The sequence below is a fragment of the Schistocerca serialis genome, chromosome 9 (assembly GCF_023864345.2).
Source record: "Schistocerca serialis cubense isolate TAMUIC-IGC-003099 chromosome 9, iqSchSeri2.2, whole genome shotgun sequence".
In the NCBI taxonomy this organism is placed as follows: Eukaryota; Metazoa; Arthropoda; class Insecta; order Orthoptera; family Acrididae; genus Schistocerca; species Schistocerca serialis.
This window is the reverse complement of record NC_064646.1, coordinates 161,740,380-161,764,080: the sequence shown is the minus strand read 5'-3', so window position 1 is coordinate 161,764,080 and position 23,701 is coordinate 161,740,380. Positions and strand designations below refer to the sequence as shown.

The window sequence follows — 23,701 nt, the reverse complement described above, 5'->3', positions numbered from 1 at the left end:
TGATTTGTGATGGTAGTACCTTTGAGCTGCTGGTGACAAAACAGACCTGAACTTTTTGGCCCTGTTCGTGTAGAACAGGAAATCAGTGATCAAAAGATTGTAAATAGGAATAGAAAGAAAGGTACGAAGATCCTTCTGCTTCACAAGAATGACAAGAAACATTAAGACCCGCAATGGTTTGATATCCATGTTAGAAAGGTATTACAAAAGTAAAGGGAGCTTCGCTGCAAATTTAAACATACCCAAAGCCTCACAGACAAAAACTAAACGAAGCCAAAATTAGCATAAGGAGAGCTTTGTGTGAAGAATTCAAGAAGTCGAAAATAAAATTCTGTCCACAAATTTGACGGAAAATCCTAAGAATTTACGGTCTTATGCTGAATGCACTCTGTGGATGTAACAGCACTGAAATGGAGGATACCATACATAAACAGCTTTTTACTGAACTGTTTCACAGAGGTAGGTTGTCGTGCAGTGAGGTGTAACATGTCATTGATAGAATGAGATGTTCCACATCCCTGATATCCACTGGCTGATGAAAGATGTTCATGTGTTAAGGTGGTTAACAAGTAGAAAGCACCCCTCTTTCAGGAGGTTTTTGATGGCTTGTGCAAATCTGAAATGTACCAATCCTTTGCTATCTGCGATGCGGGCCGCAGACTGGTGTTTCTACCAGTTGGGTGGAGTTGTTTCCTCCATGGGGCCATGAGGAAAAGACAATGAGCACAGGTGACCTTCATAATGCCGAAGAAACCATCATGGAATGTTCAGATTTTATTGTACTATTGTTCTGAGTTTCTTGCGATACAGACATTTAACAACATCTAGCTGGAATGTAATGCATCTGTAGTTGATCATTAAGAAAAATTAGAGTTATGTATTATAGAAAATACATTAAGTTCAACTTCGATGAGTGTGTTATTCCACTGAAACTAGAAACGTCTCTCTCAGCATCTTTCACAATGGGTCGAAGTCCACAAGGGGAGAAGCTGTGTCATGGTTCAAGGGTGCTGAATAGCAGTATCCTTGCAACATTAGTATTGAATGGCAGGCAGGAGAAAAAGTAAGAAAAGCAAGAAACCTAGAAAGATACGGAAGCTAGGGATTGACTACTGGACTGTTTCAACAGCCTAGCCCTAATACCATCATTAGGGAAATAAAGACCAAGGAAACACAACCTTTAAATAATCGCATGAATGACAAAATGGCTGACATTGAAATAAATGACTGCTGACTGTCCCATCTGAAATAGTTCAACAAAGGGAGAGCCACTAGACCTGACAGGATACCAATATGATTCTACATAGAGTATACAAAAGAACTTGCCCCTCTTCTAGAAGCAGTAAACCGTATGTTTCTCGTGGAGCAAATTTTTGCTGTTGATTGGAAAAAAGAAGAGGTCATTCCCATTTTCAAAAATGCCCTCCAACAGACACACAAAACTACAGGCCTCTATCTCTGATAGAAATCTGTCGTGCATTTTTGGAACATGTTTTATGCTTGCATAGTACGACATTTTTGGAGTCTGAAAAATCTCCTCTTTAGGAATCAAGATGGGTTCCGAAAGCAACTATCATGTGAATTACAGAATGCTCTGTTTGTCCATGAGACCCAGAAGTTGGTAGGATATGGGTGGCAAGGTAGATGCGGTGTTCCTTGACTTCTGTAAGGCATTCTATACAGTTCTGCACTGCTGCCTAATGAATAAAACACAAGAATTTCTAGCAAACAGAACACAGCATGTCATTCTCAACAGAAAAAAGCGTCCAAATGTAAAAATAATTTGGAGAATATTGCAAGGGATTGTATCTCCTATATTACCTATCGCAACATATGTAAATGACATAGTGGACAACAATGGAATTTCTATAAGGCTTTTTGCAGATTACATTGCTGTATACAGATAAGTCACAATGTAAGAAAATTGCAACAAAATGCAGGAAGACCTATAGTGGATCACCACTTAGTGCAGGGAGTGGCAATTGACCCTCCACATAAACAAATGTAATGCATTGCACACACATATACAAAATGACTCATACTGGAGGATTACACAACTGCAGAGCAATCACTAGATGCAGCTACTTCCATAAAATGTCTGGAAGTATGAGTAAGGAGCAATTTTAAGTGGAATGACCACATAAAACTAATCACAGGAAAGGCAGAAGCCAGAGAGATTAATTGGAAGATGCCCTGGAAATGTAGCCTGTCAACGAAGGAGGTAGCTTGCAAAACCTTCACTTGACCGATACTTAAGTATTGTTCATCAGCATGGGATCCATTCCACACAGGATTTATACAGAAAAGAAAGAAGATCCAATGAAGAGCAGTGCATTTTGTTGCAAGTTCATTTAGTAAGTATGAAAGCATCACAGAGATGATAAACCAACCCCAGTGGCACATGCTGCAAGAGAGGCATTCTGCATCACAGCATTGTTTACTGTTGAAGTTCTGAGAAGGTACATTCCTAGAAGAGTCAACAAATATATTGCTTCCTCCAATGTACATCTTGCAAATGACCATAAAGATAAAATTAGAGAGATTCAAGCTCACATGGAGGCTTACAGGTAATCATTCTTCCTGCTAACCACCTGCGACTGGAACAGGGAAAGGAGGAATTGATAGTGGTACAAAAGGTATCCTCAGCCCTGTACCATAAGGTGGCTTGCGCAGTACAGATGTAGATTAGATGTAGGTATAAACACAGTCATTCTTTGTGCACAAAATCTATCAGTCCAATGAGAACTCAAGTCTGAAGACAAATTTCATTACTAACACAAGCTAGTGTTAACCATAATTTGCCACAATTTGTTAGACAATGCTGAAATAAAAATGACTCCGATTCATAACTTTGTAGCCATTTCAGTAAGTTATGCTACGCAATTCCCAATGACAACAGCAATAATTTTGATGAATTTAAACATGGGCAACATCTAATTATGATGGGGACTGCTCAGGACGCCTGGCAGATGACGTTACTGTAGAAATTAATGAATGAGTCCATAAAATGGATATCACTGATTGCTGCCCAAAAGTGTGTGAAGTAATAGAGCCCATAGGTGCATCAACGGGAAAGGCAATTAATATTTTAAATGATAAGTTGTTGATAAGATAACTGATAGTCTACTGAGTGCCACAATTGCTGATGGTATACAGCAGCTGGGTGTAGCTTTCAACTTTAAAGCTGTTTTTAGAGAAATTTAAGCGAGTTTTATATTTTATTAAATGGCGGTACCAGTTGCTTACATACATATGTATCCCGAGATGCCATCTGTGCTGTTTCTAAAGAGCAATGTGTCAACACATTCATTTGGAAATGTATCCACAAAAGCGTAAACTGCATGGCTTGTATTATGATTTGCTACCTCCACCCCCCCCCCCCCCCACCCCCCCCAACCTCTAGCCCCTAACTCAGCTACTTTTTCTTGTTCCCAAAGATGAAGTCATAGTTCATAATTAAACATTTCTGCTCAAATCATGTCATCATTGGGCAAAGACATATAAAACATATATCCCTAAAAGGAAATTATGTTTCAATTTTTTTTCTCTAAAACAATTCTTCATTCCTAACATGCATGCTTATTGAACCGCAACTTCTATAAACAGATTGGGTAGGGAAACAAATATAGCACTGTAGACAAAGGAGCAGTGGAACATCTCTCACATTAATCACTTCCTAATTATCTTTTTTATTAATCAATTATCCACAAATCACTACTATAATATTTCAAAAAGGGATTGTAGAGAAGAAAAATAACAATCACAACATTCATAAAAAGTCTGTACTCATCTTCACTTTTCAAGGTTGGTTGCAATTTCTTAAAAGTACTTCCAACATTCTATTTTTATATATTATTTTCACGTAGTACCTTTGCTGTACTCTCAGATGTGTCTATATCTGACTTCTACGACTCCAGTAATGTTTCTGTGGATAGTCTATTTTTCTACATTACTTTAAATACTACTACTACTACTACTACTACTACTACTAATAATAATAATAATAATAATAATAATAATAAAACAATCGAAAGTCCAGGATGGAATCATGGCAATATTATAAAAAGGGCAGTTGCTACTCATCCTTAAGTGAAGGTGCTGAGTCACAGATAGGCACAAGAAAAAGACTGACACACACACACACACACACACACACAATGACCACAGTCTCTGGCTGCCGAGGCCAGAGACTGTGGTTGTGTGTGAGTTGAGTGGAGTGTGTGTGTGTGTGTGTGTGTGTGTGTGTGTGTGTGTGTGTGTGTGTGTGGTTTTTGTCTAATTTTGTTTGACAGTCTTTTTGTTGTGTGTATCTGCGACTCAGCACCTCCTCTATATGGTGAGTAGCAACTATCCTCTTCATAATATTGGCAATAATAATAATAACAACAACAACATTAATTCATACAGTCCACAAAGGAGGAGATAAAATTGGCCCCAATAACTTACAAAATTCTTTCAAAAGTGCTACAAAACAGACTGGAAAGACAACTAGATCACTAGTTAGGACAGTATGAATGAGAGTTTGGAAAAGGATGATACTGTGTGGAATAAATTTTAAATCTACAATTTACAATCAGGTACTGAAGAAAGCATTTGTAGATTTCAAAAAAGCATGTGATCCAACTGACAAGAAAATATTATTCAAAACCTTAAGAGTGTTTGGAGCTGACGATACACCATTGGCTATTGTAAATGACACAGTAACACATACAGGATCCAAAATTAAAGTTTTAGGTGAAACCTCCAAGGTTTTTGAGATCAAAATTTGGGTAAGATAAGAAGATGAATTGTCCCCACTGCTGTTCAATTATGTGCTAGAAAAGGTAATAAGAGAAATCGAGGAAAAGGACATGAGAAGGAATTTAAAGAATCACAACTAGGAGAAAGAGGATTATCTAAGTTTTCACTGTGGCTTTTGCAGACAATCCTGCCATCTTAGCTGAATCTATAGACGATGCAGTAGTGCAAATAAATGTCCTACAAGAGACAGTTTAAAAAGCAGGCCTATGTATACCTTTTGAAAAAAACAAGAGTGTATGAGAGATGTGCAGGATGCACCAAAATATATGGAAATTGATTACTGATGAATAAAAAAGACTACAGAATTTAAATACGCAGGTGAAATAATACAACCAAATGATTCTGACAAAGAAGCTAACTTAGCAGGGACAAGGAAAATGGAGGTAGCTTCTAACAACTAACAAAAACCCTGTATAACAGGAAACCTATTTCCATAAATGGAAAGCTCAAGCACAACAGTGTACTAAACCAGAATACCTTTAAACTTCAGAATGCCTTTCATTAAATACAGCTAAACAATAAGGTGAAAGAGAAAAGAAGGGAAGAAAAACAGTCAGGAAAGTATTGCGATCAAAATATGAGAACCCGAAATGGAAATTAAGATGCAATAAAGAAGTTTATGAAAAAATGAACCAATATCAGACAATTAGGAACAGAAGATTTGTATTCTGTACACATCTAAAAGAGTTAGGTGAAAATAGAATAACAAAAAGAACTTTTTTTGAGAGAAACTGAAAACAAAGAAAAAGAAAGGTGCAATATGGACAAAAGGAAGAAGAGAAAACATAAGGAAAGAATGAAAAACTGCTGGAAATAATGAAAGAAGAAAAGAAAGAGGACGTAAGCTCCTTCATGTAGTCTTAACTACACAAAACCAATAAAACAACAACAACAGAACAATATTCACATTTCCTTTCACCAACTCATCATCTTAATCCAGAACTGGACTGATAGAAACAACTTCAGAGCCACTGTATACATCAACTCAAAATTTTAACTTACTGTAAAATTCTCAAGGTTTTTTGTACCTGTTTGAACTGCTTCTGCATTGCATTGTTCAGCTGTTGATGATACGTGATGATGTGCATCATCAAGACCCAAATTATGACCAGCATGCTCCAAGAGAAAGTTCAATTCTTCCAGCCCGTCACTGCTGACCAATATTGCATTGTCTTTGAGAAGAAGGAAAGAACAAATTAGAATATTTATTGACATGACAAAACACACACACACACACACACACACACATACAATCAGTCAGTTACATGCACCTGAACTTTTCTTACATATTATTTACTCACCTTCCCTTAGAGCATCATCTTAGCTTTTTATTATCTCGCAAAATCTAACTTGCAACTTTCTTTGTCTACATAACATCCATTTGCCTGGTTGCATGGCCTCTCCATTTACTGCAATCATAATCACATCTTCCACTTCAGGCCATTACCTAATGCAACTGTTTGTTCTTCTTGAACCTCTTACAGTTAACCAGTTTTTGAAACATTTTTCCATTAAAGTCCATGTGTCATTTTCATGAGTCACAACTGCCAACATAAACTGATTATAAAATTCCTGTTTCAGAAGTATAGAAAACTCTGCTTACTTTGCCAAAAGCAGTCCATGCCATTTTTATTCTTCTGCTTACTTCTTTTCCTGCCCAGCCAGTTGTCTTCAACTGCCCTACATCCATAAGCTCATCAATGGTTTCTACATCTTCATTGATAATCTGTACATTTTTTTAAATCATTACACTCAGCAGTGGAGCACCACTGAACTTATTTCACTGATTCTTCCGCTTTACCCAAAAATCTCTTCATTTCCTCACTGTGACTTTTCTTACGTTATTCTGTCCATGTTCTTTTATATGTAACACTTTAAAACTTGGTTTAGCTTTAAACTGATGCTTGTCAGTTAAAGTTCTGAATACAACTCTGTCCTGCAGAATTTTATTTGTAACTCTTATTTCCTGAAGATCCATTTCAATATCAAGTATCCAATTGTTTTAAATTTTTCTTGAGAGAGCACAGTAGGAAATCCTTTTGGTTGGTCTATCATTGTTCACTCTGGGAATGTGGACAGATTCCCTCAACACAGACCTGACCAAAAACGTTCCTAGGTGTTAGGTTGGTGCACAAGTTCATAGCATTTTCATTTCGCATGTTGGTATTTTGGTATAGCAACCAGAATTGGTTTATTTAACATTTATCATTTTTTATCTGTATTTGCTTTTACTATCTGAATTTACACATTTGCATTTTGTCATTTGGAAATAGTGAGTGGAGCTGTGGATGCTAGAAAATGGAGAGCAAAGTGGAGAAATCAGAACATTTCTGACATATTCTTCTGTTCGAGTTCAATTGAGAAGTGACAGTAGTGGAGGCAGTCAGAAACATTTGCACCATGTATGGGGATAATTCCAATGGGCAGACCACTGCAAGAAAATTGTTTTCTCATTTTGAAGATAATTGTTTTGACATTAGTGACTCTCCACATTCCGGAAGACCTTTGAGGTATGATGAAGATTGTTTAAATGCATTAACCCACAATGATCCACCTCAGTGTACTTGCAAACTGGCAAACGTGATGAACTGTGATCATCCCATCATTGTGAGACATTTTTGTGCAATAGGGACAGCTCAAAAATCAGGTGTATGAGTACCACTTGCTCTAAGCCAAAATACAAATTTGCAGGTGGCTATCTCTGCTTGCTTGTCATCTTGCGAACAACAACGACATTCTTATCCGGCGTCCTTACTGGTGATGAGAAATGATATCTTTATGCTGACATAGGGAAAAGAAAGGAATGGTTGAGCCTAAACAAAGCCACAACTCCCCATATACAGAACTGTGCACATCCACGAACGATAATGCTATGCATCTAGTGAAATGGTGATGGTGTGGTGTACTACAAATTGCTCCTCTGAGGTGTAACTATCATTGTGAACATTTACTGTCAACAGCTGAAATGTCTAGCAGACATAATCCATGAACAATGATCAGAAAGACTGTGTGAAGTGATGCTACTCCACGATAACACCTGCCTGCATTCTACTAGATTGACAAAAACATTATACAGGAGTTGGGTTGGGGAGTCATACCATATTCACCTTATTCACGTGATCTCGTGCCCTCAGTTTTCACCTTTTCCACACTCTATCGAACAACCTCCATGGGACTGCCTTTCCAGATCGAAATGTGCTCTAAACATGGCTGGACGAGTTCATCAACTCAAAACCACATTATTTGTACAGTCATGGAATCAAAATGTTACCCAAGCACTGGCAGACTGTTGTAAATAGTGAAGAAGAATATATTATTGATGATTGAAGTTTCAGTTGTGTTTATTAAACTTATGGAAAAACACTATGAACTTCATCAACCTAATATTTTCTTCTTCTTTTGCTAAGTCTTTAGTTAATGATCTACTGATAAACATTACAGTCTGTGCCACATACAATGCTTTAGGTCTGAGTGCTCTGACGCAATGTTATGAGATATTAATTTTCACTGTACCTACTTCGAGTTATTCTATAAGCTTTTTATAATTTAATGATTCTCTTTTTGTTTGCCTGACAAAGCTTTTTATATAATTTAATGAGTCTCTCTTTGTTTGCCTCACAATTTAATCCAGAGAACTGGATGATTTCTTCTAGAAATTTAAATTGTGTACTATGTTATTTTTAATATATTAATTATACAGTGTTTCACATATTATTGAAGTGCTGTCATTGATTGGGAACTAGTACCCCAGCAGAAAGCTCCCATTTACCATACGGCAGTTCAGACTGTGTTCCTGCAGTATGGCAGACACTGTATCAGTTTTATCCAACAATAAATTACATGAGCTGGGAACAGCATTGGAAAGAAGGCTGAGAAAATTTAGCACTTCTGACTGGAGTGTCAGCAGCATCTGCTGACAGAGCTTTGCACACACTCATTCTGAAACTTTGCAAAGTAATGGCAGTACACTGACCAATTCAGATACTGTTGTTCCTCATCAATACTGCAACTGGTTGTTGGAATCTGTTCATGATGGTGAGCCTGATACTGAAATGCCCTTATTTTATGGTGAGGTGTGGTTGCATTTCTCAGGGAACATGGACTATTAAAACAACAAATGCTGGAGTTCTGAAAATCCTCATTAGTTACATCAAGCACCTATGCATGATGTGAAAACAGGAGTGTAGAGTATAATCAGTGCGACATGAATAACTGGACTGATCTTTTTCCACAAAACCATAACTTCTGGTAGGTAGTTTAATATGCTGCAACTTTTCTTTCAGAGCACCAGCAATTAACAAAAAACATTGAGTTATTGAATGCAAAGCAATGCAAGAACTCGTACAGCCGAAATGTGTATGACAATACTTCAAAATAATTTTCATGATATGATATTATTTGATATGCCACATCCATAATATTTGTTAGTGTTTACTCTCTCACTGATATTCAGCTAATTAGAATTGGAGCATTAATTCAATTACATATGGTTAAAGCCAGTAATAAAACCATTCCGACACTTTCAGAAAGTGAGTTACAGAAATCTTAGATCAGGTTGAAACAACAGTGATTCATACATATTTTTTCTGAGATACTAGTCTAGCATCTTATAGTTCAGTTATAATGATCCTGTGATAGTTCAATGAGTCAAGTAATGAAGACTAGTCATCATCTACTGGGGGATCTTCAATCCAGTTCAAATGCTTGTCAATTGTTTTTCCATGTACTTGTTTTTTCATATACCTATACACAACAATGAGAATATGTAGATGGTAGCATACTACACAATGACTGACAATTCTTCTCCCTCTATGTCTATAGTTCTCAGTCACTAAGTTATTTTAAACAGATGATACGCCTTGTTTTCTAAATCAATGTCATTAGAATGACATTTAAGCACATTTTACTTTCGAAGTGAAGACTGGTTTTATTTAACAAAAAAATTTTCGTCATTCAGATCACTAGTAATTTGTTGTACATGAACAAGACACATTATTTAAAGTATCTACTTATCAACTATGGACACTGAGCAGAAACAGCTGAAACATAAGTTAAGGTAGGAGCAGGAGATGAATATAAATACATTTATTAGTATTAAAATCAAATTTCATTACTGGTAAACACTTAAATAACACTTCAAGTAAAGCACACTTACCATTATAGTGAGCAGGGTCATTCTCAAGCTGAGTTTTATCTTTCTCATTACTGGTGGTTGGCAACAATCTGCTGGCTTCAGCACTAGAAGTGGCTGTTTGTTCAGGTCCATGCTGCCACTGATTTTCTACAGTATGTGTGACCCCACTGTCTGGCACAAGGTCATCAATACTGAGGACTGCTGGATGACTTTCTGGCATCACCGTAGTCTGCCAGTCTTCAACTCCTGTTGATGTGGCTTCAGAGATGATGTTCTCTATGTCAAAGTTTGAAGAAACACTGTTGCTATTTAGGACTGAAGTGTCTGTTGCTGCTGCACTGACAGACACTGATTGCTCAATTTCAGAATTTTCAATATGATCGTCCGTGTGTGTGCAGTTGTCTTCTGTGTCATTTTCACAATTCTCTGAAGCTCCTTCCAAAAAGTTTGCAAAATCACCTCGGGATGGGTCTTGGAATATTTCGTTCCCATCAGTAGTAATTTGCTCATTTGGCAGATCGGATGTAACTCTATTGTCATCTGAAGTTCTATTGGCAAATGGGGTGAGATTAATGTCAGCAGAATGGCTGTTTTCTAGGTCGCCAGTAAGCCAATTTTCCTTATCAGTATCACAACAAGGATTCAAACTGGAACTGTCAGCTTCAGATGCACAGTTCTGACATTCCTGTACAGATGGGTCACACCTACAGGGGTTACATTTGCAAATATCAGCCCCCGCAGCAATGTCTTTCAGTATATTTCTGGCTGAACCACCTGTTGTTTTCTCAACATCTGAAGAAAAATTTGTACTATGATTCACATCAATCATGTTAACAGATGAGTCTGCTTCTGTTACAACATTTGTGGACCAGACAGGCCCTGATAAATTTTCTGAAAATTGTTCAGTTTCTGTAGGATTATTTGTTACAGACGAAACGAGAGATGAGCACTCCATAATATCTATCCAAGTTTGGGGATTGTCTTTATCCTTAGAGGAGTTTAAGTCAGAAACATTCTGACACTGTGTGTCATTTTGAGAAGATGTTGAAACTGCTGGTGTGTTGTCTGTGCATTCAAGAGTGTCTGCAGGGACTATTGCAGAATCTGGTTTGCCAATGTTGTCAACTGTAGGACAGGGCTCAAATGTTGCTAGTGGTACACCATTTTCACTATCAAGTACTGTCACTTCATTTTGTGATGCGGTAAATGGAAACACAGTCAGTTGCTGTGTACGCTCCATTTGGCGCAAATGTTCAGAACTTGTGCTCCAACCAGTAAGCTGTATTCCTTCTAGATGACCAGTAGACGACACACTGATGATTGCAGGTATGGTCTGATCTTCACTGTGAATTACACCTGGTACTTTTAGTGAACTGGTACTACTACTGCATTCCTGAGAAGGTTGAATTTCCATTCGCTCACTGCCAGTATGGTGGAACTTGAGTAGTCCTGTACAGAAATGTCATTAAGTTTTCAAACAATGTGTGATGAAAATGTAAAACAGCTAGTGAATATAAGGCACAATTTGTGGTATCGAGAAAGATAGGAGGAAGTTAGGGGTTTTCTACTGCAACTTGAATTGTAAGCACTAAAAAAGCAGAATGAACAGAACAAAGAAGGTTGTGAATAAATGTCAGTGAACAGTGCAGATGGCAGCAAAGGTTTTAACACTTCCTCCTCCTCCTTTTTAAGAGGGTATGGAACAGTTTTTTAAGTTCATGTAACTACATTGCAATACAACAGTTAAAATCATGGTGGTATTCTAAGCTCTAGTAGTTATGAATAACTTCAGTCAAATTGACAATACTTGGCAGTATGTAACATTACCAATTCAAAATTTTCAACATATTTTACACAGTTTCTGTGTTTCCTATCCATAGGAAAAAATGAGAGATGAAAAGATGATGATGATGATGATGATGATGATGATGATCATAATAATAGGCAAAGATACTATCTTTTGTGTTACAAAATTGCTTAACCAAGAAACATGTCAATGTAGTCATAGTTACAAAGAAGCGAAAATAAGGTGCACAGAAACAAGTATTAATGGACTGGCAAATTGCGGGCTGGCTGGTTGTGGCTGGGGAGCTAGTGCCTGACAGTGTCCTAGATGTGTTAATTTGGATTCAGACAGGTTACCAAGACATCAGTGCAAGTTCACTGTCATGTCCCCCAAACCACTGTAACATGATTCTTGCCTGGTGACTTGGACAATTATCATGCTGAAAGATGCCACATTAGTTTTAGGTACAGGGAGCTGGCTAAAGCCGGAAATAAGTTCAGCCAAAATTTTATCAAACGATCTAACAGTGTTCAGAAAGGATAGATTAAATACATTTGGTGGTGGAGTATTTACTGCTGTCAGAGGTAGTTTGCCTTGTAGCAAAATTGAAGTAAATAAGTCATGTGAAATAGTATGGGTACAGATTATACCTGACAATCGGACTAAACTATTAATTGGATCATTTTACCGGCCCCCAACTCAGAAGACATAGTTGCTGAACAGTTCAAAGAAAACTTGAGTCTCATTTTAAATAAGTACTGCACTCATACAATTATAGTCATTGGTGACTTCAACCTACCCTCGATATGCTGGAAAAATTATACGTTTAAAGCCAGTGTCAGGCATAAAACATCATCCGAAATTGTACTGAATGCTTTCTCAGAAAATTATTTTGAATAATTAGTTGATGAGCCCACTCGAAGCATAAATGGTTGTGAAAGCGTACTTGACCTTTTAGCAACAAATAATCCTGGACAAATACTGAGTGTTGAGATGAATACAGGGATTAGCAACAACAAGGCAATTGCTGCTAGGCTGAATACCGTAACACCTACAACCATCAAAAAGAAATGCAAAGTATATCTATTTAAAAAAGCTGATAAAAATGCTCTTAACATCTTTTTAAGAGACAGTCTTCACTCCTTCTGATCTGATCATGTAAGTGTAGAAAAGTTGTGGAATGTTTTCAAAGATAGTATCAACAGCAATTGAGAGATATATACCACATAAATTAATAAGTGATGGTACTGATCCCCCACAGTACACAAAAGGGGTCACATCGTTGTTGCAAAAGCAACAAAAAAAGCATGCCAAATTTAAAAGAACGCAAAATCTCCAAGATTGGCCAAGTTTTACAGAAGTTCAAATATAGCGCGTACTTCAATGCGAGATGCTTTTAATAATTTCCACAACGAAATTCTGTCTCAAAATCTGGCAGAAAACCCAAAGAGATTCTGGTCATACATAAAGCACACCAGTGCCAAGACACAATCAATGCCTTCACTGTGTGATAACAACGGTGAAGTAACTGATGACAGCACCACTAAAGCAGAGTTATTAAACACGGTTTTCCGAAACTCCTTCACCAAAGAAGACGAAGTAAATATTCCTGAATTCCAATTAAGAACAACAGCCAAGTTGAGAAACATGGAAGTAGATATCCTCGGTGTGACAAAGCAGCTTACATCACTTAATAAAGGCAAGGCCTCCGGTCCAGATTGTATACCAGTTCCTCTCAGAGTATGCTGATAAAATATCTCCATATTTAGCAATTATATATGACCACTCCCTCACAGAAAGATACATACCTAAAGACTGGAAAAGTGCTAAGTCACACCAATACCCAAAAAGGGAAGTAGGAGTAATCCACTGAATTACAGGCCTATATTACTAACGTCGATTTGCAATAGGGTTTTGGAACATATATTGTATTCAAACATTATGAAGAACCTCAAAGAAAACGATTTATTGAGACATAGTCAGCACGGTTTCAGAAAATATTGCTCTTGTGAAACACAACTAGTTCTTTATACTCATGAAGTAATAAGTGCTATCAACAGGGGATGTCAAATTGATTCCATATTTTTAGATTTCCAGAAGGCTTTCAACACCGTTCCTCACAAGCATCTTCTAATCAAACTGCGTGCCTACGGAGTATCGCCTCAGTTGTGCGACTGGATTCGTGATTTCCTGTCAGAAAGGTCACAGCTCGTAGTAATAGACGGAAAGTAAAACAGAAGTAATATCCGGCGTTCCCCAAGGAAGTGTTATAGGCCATCTATTGTTCATGATCTATATTAACGACATAGGAGACAATCTGAGTAGGCGTCTTAGATTGTTTGCAGATGATGCTGTCATTTACCGTCATGTAAAGTCATCAGATGATCAAAACAACTTGCAAAATGATTTACATATGATATCTGTATGGTGCAAAAAGTGGCAATTGACCCTGAATAAAGAAAAGTGTGAAGTTATTCACATGAGTACTATAAGAAATCAGCTAAATTTCGATTACGCGATAAGTCACACAAATCTGAGGGCTGTAAATTCAACTAAATACTTAGGGATTACAATTACAATTATACTAAACTGGAATGATCACATAGATAATATTGTGGGTAGAGCAAACCAAAGACTACGATTCACTGGCAAAACACTTAGAAGGTGCAACAGGTTTGCTAAAGAGACTGCTTACACCACGCTTGTCCGGCCTATTCTGGAGTATTGCTGTGCGGTGTGGGATCCTCATCGGGTGGGACTGATGGATGACATCGAAAAAGTACAAAGAAGGGTGGCTCGTTTTGTATTATCACGAAATATGGGAGATAATGCCACAGACATGATATGTGAATTGGAGTGGCAATCATTAAAACAAACGCTTTTTTCCTTGCAACAGGATCTTTTCATGAAATCTCAATCACCAGTTTCTTCTCCGATTGCGAAAACATTCTGTTGACACCCACCTACACAGGGGGCAATGATCATCTTGATAAAATAAGAGAAATTAGGGCTCGCACAGAAAAATTTAAATGCTCGTTTTTCCCGCGTGCCATTCGAGAGTGGAATAGTAGAGAGACAGCTTGAAGGTGGTTCTTTGAACCCTCTGCCAGGCACTTTATTGTGAATAGCAGAGTAATCACGTACATGTAGATCAAGTGTGAAGAGATGTAAATGGTCTGCAATAATGTTTGCGTACTCCACAGCTGTCATGGTGCCTTTGATTATTACCACAGGCCCCATGGAAGCTGAGGTGACTGCCTCCCATAGCATGATCCTGCCCTCACTGCCTTGCATCTGCAGTGCGTAGTATATTTTGACCAGTCATTTGCCTGAAGAACTGCGTATCCGAACACGATCAGTGATCTAGTAACAAGAAATGTAATTCATCCAACCACATGACATTTCCAGGGTCCAATCTTGATGAAACTAGCAAGCTAACAATCAACCACTTTTGCCATTTTTGAGATACTCGTTTCCATGTGCAGGACTACAACAATCTGCCCTTTGTCAAAGCCATATTTGTCAGTGGATGTCCCCATATCCAGCCCTATTACTGCTAGAATGATTATTCATTCATCTCTGCTCTCTTAATATACTTTTCTTACCGCATCACATGCCTGCAATGCCACCAGGTGGCATTCCATTTCACAGTGGGCATGATTATGTTTTGGCTCAAAAAATGTGTATGCCTCTTTAATGCTCCTGCATTTTCTCTAATATCATTTACAAACCTTCCATTATTTCATCACCTTAGTCTGAAACCAGCAAAAGAACTTCATTGGTGTATCTTACGACTATCTCCCTGGCTATAAGCTATTCTTACCCAATTTTAATTTTTGATATGGGCACAGCTGTGTGTGCCTTGATCATTTTGTTGTTTTCCCATTTCTCCTAGCTATCCCCAACATCTATCTATCCATAGCTCACTGAAAACCACTGTTTTTCAATGCTTTGTGTACTGAAAGTTCACACCGCACTGTAGTAAGTCAAAAACACACACACTTTGATTGCAAACATTCCTGTTTAGATAATACGGAAATTTAATTTTGAGGATCATTTACAGTTTACCATAAACCAATCTAGACCATTTTTATTTTTATTTCACTTGGAATTAATCAATTTGCCTCCTTTCTTGTGAAACTGAATGTTAACAGCACTGTTCCAGTCCTCGGACATTTTCTACTTTGGCAGACATCATGTAACCAATTTTTAAAGTTCCTTTTGGATAAATTTTCATCAGGTATAACCAGTTCCACTAAAATACCTTTAGGTGCATTAACTTTTTTCATGCCTCACCTGGTACAACTTTCATGCTATTTTAATTTTTAATGAACTACATTTCTGATTCATCTCTGAAAAATGTAAAAATTTAAAGAAATCGTCAAATACATCTATAATCTTCTCTTTCTTGTTAGGTACTATGCAACCTGCCATCTTACAATCATCATGAGTGGCATGTATCTGATACAAATTCCTGTCTTATTTTCATCAGACTCTTACAGTAAGGGGAAGTACTCAGTAGAATATAAATAATGGAAGTAATGGTAACAAGTGGCCTCATAGTTGACAGGTTGAATGGCTGACAGGTGTGACATTCGTAGCTGCAACAGACAGAATACATGCTTTGTTGTTGCTGTAATTTTTATATATTTTGAGAGAGATAAACTCATGCTGCAGTGTTCTCCTTCAGCACACTAGTGTAGAAGCTAGCACAACAACAGCTAAATGAAAAATCCAAGCAATTCACAAGTTTGTTTATATGTAAAAATCGACTTCAGACTTTTCCTTTGAGGGAGACCACTTGTGCAAAATTCATGTGCTGATTTGAGAGTCTAGATTAGTGTATATTACTGTTCACGACAGTTGTGCATAATATTTCTTTGACTGTATGAATACCCATTTGTATTGCAATATATTGTGAAATTTCGAACATCCACAAGTGGCATGATAAACTCCTATTGTTATTGTTTATTGTTGGCTTTGTGGCGTCGATAGTTTGTATCGACCATGAAACTTCATAGGCAGTTTGTTTGTGTTTTGTGTCTTCTGCGCTGGTGTTTATGCAATAGATTATATGCACTATGCAATGACCACGCCAAACACTGCCTTGTTCGAAGATGTGGATGCACAACTCTGCTCACCGAGGTTCGTCGTTTCTTCGCCAACGACGTATTCATCATTTACGCGCAGTGATTCGCGTTCTCAACCAACGCTGTGTGCTAACCTCATTAGTTTTCAACGGTCAACAACTATGCTGTTAGAACTAACAATGGACTCAAACTTCACATCACTGGATTATGCTCGTCTGATAGTGAAATGTGAACTGAATAATATTTTGAATTCTCTCTCCTCAAATTGAGTGTTTCAAGAACAAAGTGATCCCCATCCGACCATGTGTTTAGCCACCCATCGGCATGCTACATCAGTTACTGTCAGGCCGTGTGCAATGCCGCCATTACTACAAACTGCGGCGGATCCGTTCCGTGCACGTGGTGTTCCAGTTGTGTCCAATTTACATGCACAATTCAGTGTTTCGCGTAACATGGACCCCTTACCTCGCCTCAGCGGCCTGCCACATGCATTACAGGCATGTTGTGCATCAGATAGTTTCCACGCGGGTGGCGTTCTCAATCCCCCCACCCCCCCGTCACTTGTGGAGGGCCCCTGTTTCCTGTCGCTCAACCGCCTGCCACTCCCACAGCACCACCTGTGTCTGCCGCGCTGGTCTCAAGCCCTGTTCCGGGAGTGGGTTGCTTCCGTCCAGCACTCATCACTCATGGTCCAGTTTTTGGGGGCCCTTCATGTGCAGTTCATCCGCCTGTTTCCACAGTACCGTCCGTGCCTGCCGCGCCGTGTTTTTGTGACATGCAGTCTACTATGCCAGCTGCCGCTACTACGGATTCACTCGTCTGGTTTACATCCAGGCCTACTGCGCCAGCCTATGACATAACCTCAGTTCTGCTTCTACCCCAGGAGATGTCGAAGCCGCTGTCATCACCCCCCTCCTGGCCACCTGCCGAAACTACCTCCCTTATAGGAGGACAACCCGGCATGGTGGTTTGTGCTCGTCGAGCATCTGTTCGAGTTACATCATGTGTCTGATGACAAGTCAAAGTTTCTCTGCCTCGTCACACACCTCCACAACCATTCGGATTTGATTTGGGACCTGCTCCTTTCACCACCACGTGCACCAAAATACCAGTTTGTAAAGAAGACTATAATGGAACAACTTGCCTGCTTGCCACAAGAGTTAATAATCAAGATTCTCTACGAGGAGCACCCGGGGGAACACACCCCCTCACAACTCTGGCGCCGCCTCCGATTGCTCGTGAATGAGCATACCATGCACGACGCCACGCTATGGGCTGTGTGATCTGCCTAACTACCTACCGATCTACAAATCCATTTGTTACCACATTCGTTCGAATCCATTGGCTCCTGCCTAGACATCGGTGACCAGTTGCATTCGCTGCTGCGGCAACATCAGCCGGTTCATTCCACTCCGTTCGTCGGAACAGCAGCCAATGCATACCGACCTTTGGCCGGTAGAGGCAGGGCTCGCTTCGCCATCACCTCGTCTACTTCTCCTGGCAGCATCTGCTTACTCTCTCTGCTGTCTGAGCACTCCAGGATCGCCCATGCACCTTATGTACTGGTCTATTTACCAGAACAAATCAGCGAGGACAAGCCCCCCCCACTGTCGCAGTCTCCACTCCTCCCAAACACTGATCGCAGGAACTAAGAGACGCAGAGTCCTGCGAGGAACGTAACAGGCGTCCTCTTACATTACACTCTGTTCACTTATCTGCCCGGCCGAGTGGTCGTGTCTATGTGACTGACATTACATCAAGTCTAGCTTTTCTGGTCGACACTGGTGCTGACGTATTGATCATACCTACTTCGATGGCTCCACCCGCTTCTTCTGACGATGCCACTTCTACGAGCTGTCAATGTGTCGATGTTACCTACCTCAGGCTCAGTAAAGGTTACGGTGACCATCTCCTCCTCTACGTTTTCCGTGGATGTTCTACATTTCCAACATCGATGAACCGATCCTCGGTATGGATTTTTTCGCTCATTACGAACTATCTCTGAATGTCGTACAGGGTTCAGTGCTCCACCATCCTACGAATACTCACATACCGTGCACCCGCACATATGTCCAACGCTCTGTTTCCACCGCAACATATGATATCATACACGAGTGTTCTGCCCTCGAGGGCAACATTGTGACCTGCATTACCAACCTACTGCCAGAATACGACTTGGTGACGCAACTCTGCCAGGACAACGACAAGCTGAAACAACACATTGCATCCACTTACAGCCTGCTCATCATGGCTTGTACCTATCTTCTGCAACTGCAGTCCACGGCGCCGCCACCTAAACAAGATTGCTCGACCGAGCCTAGCTCGAACTCTCATCAGGTTAGTCCACAAACTTTACTTGCGTGTGAAATTCCAACCCCCCCCCCCCACGTCGCGCGCGCCTCATCTAGGGCCACGTGTTTCAAACAGTGCTGCTAGTGACAGTCACGCACGTGTTGCGACCATGCCCACCTCTCTGACAGCTACCACGCGTGTTAATAAACATTCCCCCTCTCTCTCTCACCAACCACATGACACAGCAGCCATTGAGGCCCCACATGTGCAAGGTGAATAGCGGACAGTCGCCACCCGTTCCCCTTTACTTGGCGCTGCGCGCACACCCACTCCTTCCACACAAGTGCCTGCCGCTCTCCCATAAGAGACATGCGACTTTCGTGCTATCTTTCCCCACTTGCGCTAACGGCTTTGCCGTATTGCGCCCTACTCGTCTGAGCACTCAGCACCAGGATGTTAACCAATCTCATGTGCAGTTCTCAGTTTCTTCCGTCACTGATGGAACGACACTCAAGATAGTTACCACTGCCGGCCCTACTATTAGGCATAAGGTCCGACGCCTCAACTTACCAAGTTGCGCGCGGCTTGGCAGCAGATTAATCAACTTTTGGCAGTAGGTATTCTGCAACCTTCAGATAGCAACTGGTCTTTACCAATCTACCTCGTCCCCAAACATGACGGATCTTTTCCAATGTGCGGCGATTACAGACACTTAAACGCTCGTACCGTCATGGATGATTACCCAGTGCCAAACATCAATGACTTCACTCATATGTTTTCTGGCGCCACAGTTTTCAGTGCTATTGACTGTAAACGCACTTACCACCAGATTCCCATGGCACCGGAATACATTCCTAAAACGGCTATTATCACGCCGCTCGGTTTATTCCAATACCACTTCATGCCGTTCGGCCTAAAGAACGCGGTGCAAATGTGGCAGCGTTTCATTGACTTTATCTTGCAACAGTTCAAGTTTTGCTTTGCTTATCTGGACGACATTCTCGTTTTCAGCAGTTTAGCAGAACAACATGAAAATCATCTGTCTATGGTCCTCCATACCTCTAACTCCAATGGTGTCGAGGTCAACAAAGACAAGTTTTAGTTGCGCCAAGTGCCAGTCTCCTTCCTAGGTTACACCATCTCCGCTGATGGAATATAGCCTCCCAAATCTTGTGTGCAGGCTATCACGACTCTGCCGCCCCCAGCTACTTGCAAAGAGCTATGCCACTTCCTTGGCACCATCAATTACTATCGTCACCAACTGCCTTCTGCCGCCGCTGTTCAGGCACCCTGACGGATGCGCTATCAGGCAAACAAACGTCCGGTATCAAACCCGTCTCTTGGACTGCTCTGATGCTAGTGGCCTTCAAGGCTCTGAAGACTTCTTTAGCTCACGCTGTGACCCTCGCTCACCCCGACCCCTTGGCCGAGTTATTTATCACTATGGACGCCAGCAACATCGCGGTGGGACAGTGTTGCAACAATGCAAGGGTGACACGTTTTCTTCCCTTCATTTCTTCTCTAAGAAACTATCTATGGCTCAGAGAAAATATTCTGCATTCGATAGAGAGCTCCTTGCTGTTTACGAGGCAATCAAACATTTCCACTCCAACGTCGAGGGACGTTCATTTTTCATCCTCACCAATCACAAACCACTGGCAGAAGCATTCTGCAAACCACCTGAGGACCCACCCCTTCGACGTTACCACCACTTTGACCTGGTTTCTCAATTCACAACGGATATCCGTTACATCAAGAGTGCAGATAAAGTTGCTGCGGATTTCTTCTCGCAGATCAGTGCTGTTTCCCGCATTGTTGAGCTTTCTGATCTGGCCTCCCTCCAAGCTTCTGACGAAGTTTCGGTCTCTCCTAAGAGACCCACAAACATCACTTGTTTTCAAAAAGGCTAAATTTCCTGGCATTTCCATTGAGGTGTGGTGTGATTCTTCGACCGGCACCCTATGCCCTTTACTCCCACCCGGGTTGCGCTGAAAGGTTTTCGACGCCCTGCATAACCCAGGCGTTCGAGCCACCAAACATCTCATATCAGAACGTTTTGTTTGGAAGAATATCAAACGGGACTGTCAAACCTGGGCATGCAGCTGCGTCTCTTGCCTCTGGGCAAGTTCGACAGTCCCGTAGGACGATTCCGCCACGTACATATTGATCTGATCGGGCATCTTCCTCCTTCGGACGGGCATAGATATATCTTATCAACTATCGACCGTTTGTCTCGCTGGGTCGAGGCTGTCCCTCTCCCTAACATTACTGCCGAGATGGTAGCCAAGGCTTTCATTGGCTCCTGCATCGCTCGTTTCGGGTGCCTGACCACTATCACCACTGATAAGGTTCGACAGTTCGAATCCTCCGTTTTCGCCTTTCGTCTCTGGTTGGAGGCTCTTCCGTGGGTGCTACTCAGTCTACGCTCGACCTATAAACCTGACCTACAAGGGACTATATCCGAATTTGTTTTCGGCGAGAAACTGTTCCTACTGATGGAACTTATTCTTCCCCAGGTTAGCAAGGATCTTCCTCCCTTGCCAGATTCAATTAGCCGGATGCACAAGCATTTTCAACAAAAGCGTTTGCGCTCATCCATCAGTCACTCACCGCCTGAGGCTTATGTTCCCACTGCACTCTCTGACTGCTCCCACGTCATGCTACGTAATGATGCGGTTAGGCAGCTTCTTCAACCTCCTTATCTTGGACCTCACAAGGTCCTGCGGCACTGGGACATGACTTTTAATATCATGATTAAAGACTGCACACAGACAGTTTCTCTGCATCACCTGAAACTGGCTCTCATTGACCCTGATGGTCTCACACCGCTGCAGTAGGACTCTGCAGACGATCCATCCTTGATCGAGAATGAAGACTTGCTACCATCAACCTCACCGCACAACTCCTCCACCGAAGACTGTTCAATGGTTTCCCGACCTCACCCCGCTTCACCTTGCATAGATTTCGCGCCCTCACCTCCAACGTCGGAGACACACACACCTACTATCAGTTTGTCCTGCAGCGTGCCGCCACACCGAGTGAACGACGTTTCTATAGTGACGTTCGACGACCGAGTGCTCATTCTTTCGTCAGATACCGAGGTCCCACCATCAGACGGTCCCATACACGTCAACACTGCACACAACCTCACACTCTCGCATGAGTGTGATCGAGCATCTCTATGTGGTTTCATTACTACGGACGGCTCAATCCACTTAAGGGCCACACACACCTCCACCACACCGTCGACTGCCCCGCCCCCTTACACCCAGGCCGGCTGATGTCTCATCCGCCCATGATGGCTGATTGGCTACTAAGTGGACCCGCCTCTCGCCGCTCCGCCTGCACAACCCACCTTGTTCGAGATGGAAGTATCTGTGGTACACTGCCTACGCGCACGATTTTCACAGATGTCGATGCCCGCATGCCCTCACCCTTGGACATCTGTAGTACTCCGTACTGCAGGGAAAAGGGGGGGGGGCACTTTGTGGCGTCGATAGTTTGTATCGACCATGAAACTTAATATCTGTGAACTCTAAGTGCTCTGCCGAGCCTCCATCTTAACTTTATTTTAGTCATTTCTTTGTTATACTTCATTCTGTACGGACACAGTGTCAGGTTAAGTATGTACGAACTATGACATATACAAGAATTAAATTTTCTATATCCTGATTACTGATCCCATTCCCTAGCTTAAACGTAGTTGTGCTCTTTTAAAATTTTTGAGAAAAGTAGGCCCATCGTTGTTCAGAACAGTCATTCTCTAATTACACTGTATAATTACCTGAGAACCAGGTTATTTAAGACAATTTTTGGACGCTTACAAAACTATATTTTCCTATGTTACCAGTACGAATGTTTTTGGAGAAATTATTTCGTAGCAAATCGGCTTTTCACATCCCCCCTATTCTCCAGACTTGGTTCCCCAATTTGAAGAAATGGCTGGCGGGACAAAGATTTTATTCAAGGTGATTGCAGCAACTAATAGCTATTTTGCAGACTTGGACAATTCCTATTATTTGGAAGGGATCAACAAATTAGAACAGCATTGGACAAAGTGTATAAGTCTAAAAGGAGACTATGTCGAAAAATAAAAAAGATTTACCCCAAACACGTAAGTAGGTTTCATTTTTGCACGGACTTTTCAAATGTATGTTACCAATATGCAACATGTATACACTTGACTAATTATTTCAAATTCAGTGCATGTATGAATTGTATTTACTATCTTAACACTGACTTGTTACTACACCGTATGTGCAAACTATGTACAAAATCAGAATTTACAGGACCTTTAAGGAAATACAAATAGTGCTAAGAACCATAACAGAGTTTTTTTATTTTTTACTTACTATCACTTTCTGCCTCATTGGCCACAGAGATTGCATTCTGATTACTCTCGTCTGTGGTAGACATTTCTCCCATCAGATCACTACTTCTTTCATTGTTTGTAGCCTGCAATATTTACACAAGTTATTCAGCTACCAAATTAACAAACAAAAGAAATATTTGATGCAATTAGATTATAGGCAAGATATGCGTCATAACAAGAATTATGCATATTCGCTTCACATCACATTCGTTGGCTATTATATACTG

At 40.7% G+C, this 23,701-nt stretch overlaps 1 protein-coding gene across 1 annotated transcript in view; it reads right to left on the bottom strand.

Moving 5' to 3' along the window:
• LOC126418874 (uncharacterized) overlaps window positions 1–23,701 on the bottom strand; it is a 69,204-nt gene that overhangs the window by 38,177 nt on the left and 7,326 nt on the right. The window contains exons 6-8 of the mRNA XM_050085874.1: window positions 23,455–23,557; window positions 9,956–11,383; window positions 5,829–5,972 (exon numbers count right to left, since the gene is read on the bottom strand). Of these exons, the coding sequence (XP_049941831.1) occupies window positions 5,829–5,972; window positions 9,956–11,383; window positions 23,455–23,557 (1,675 nt within the window). The remainder of the gene's footprint in view (window positions 1–5,828; window positions 5,973–9,955; window positions 11,384–23,454; window positions 23,558–23,701) is intronic.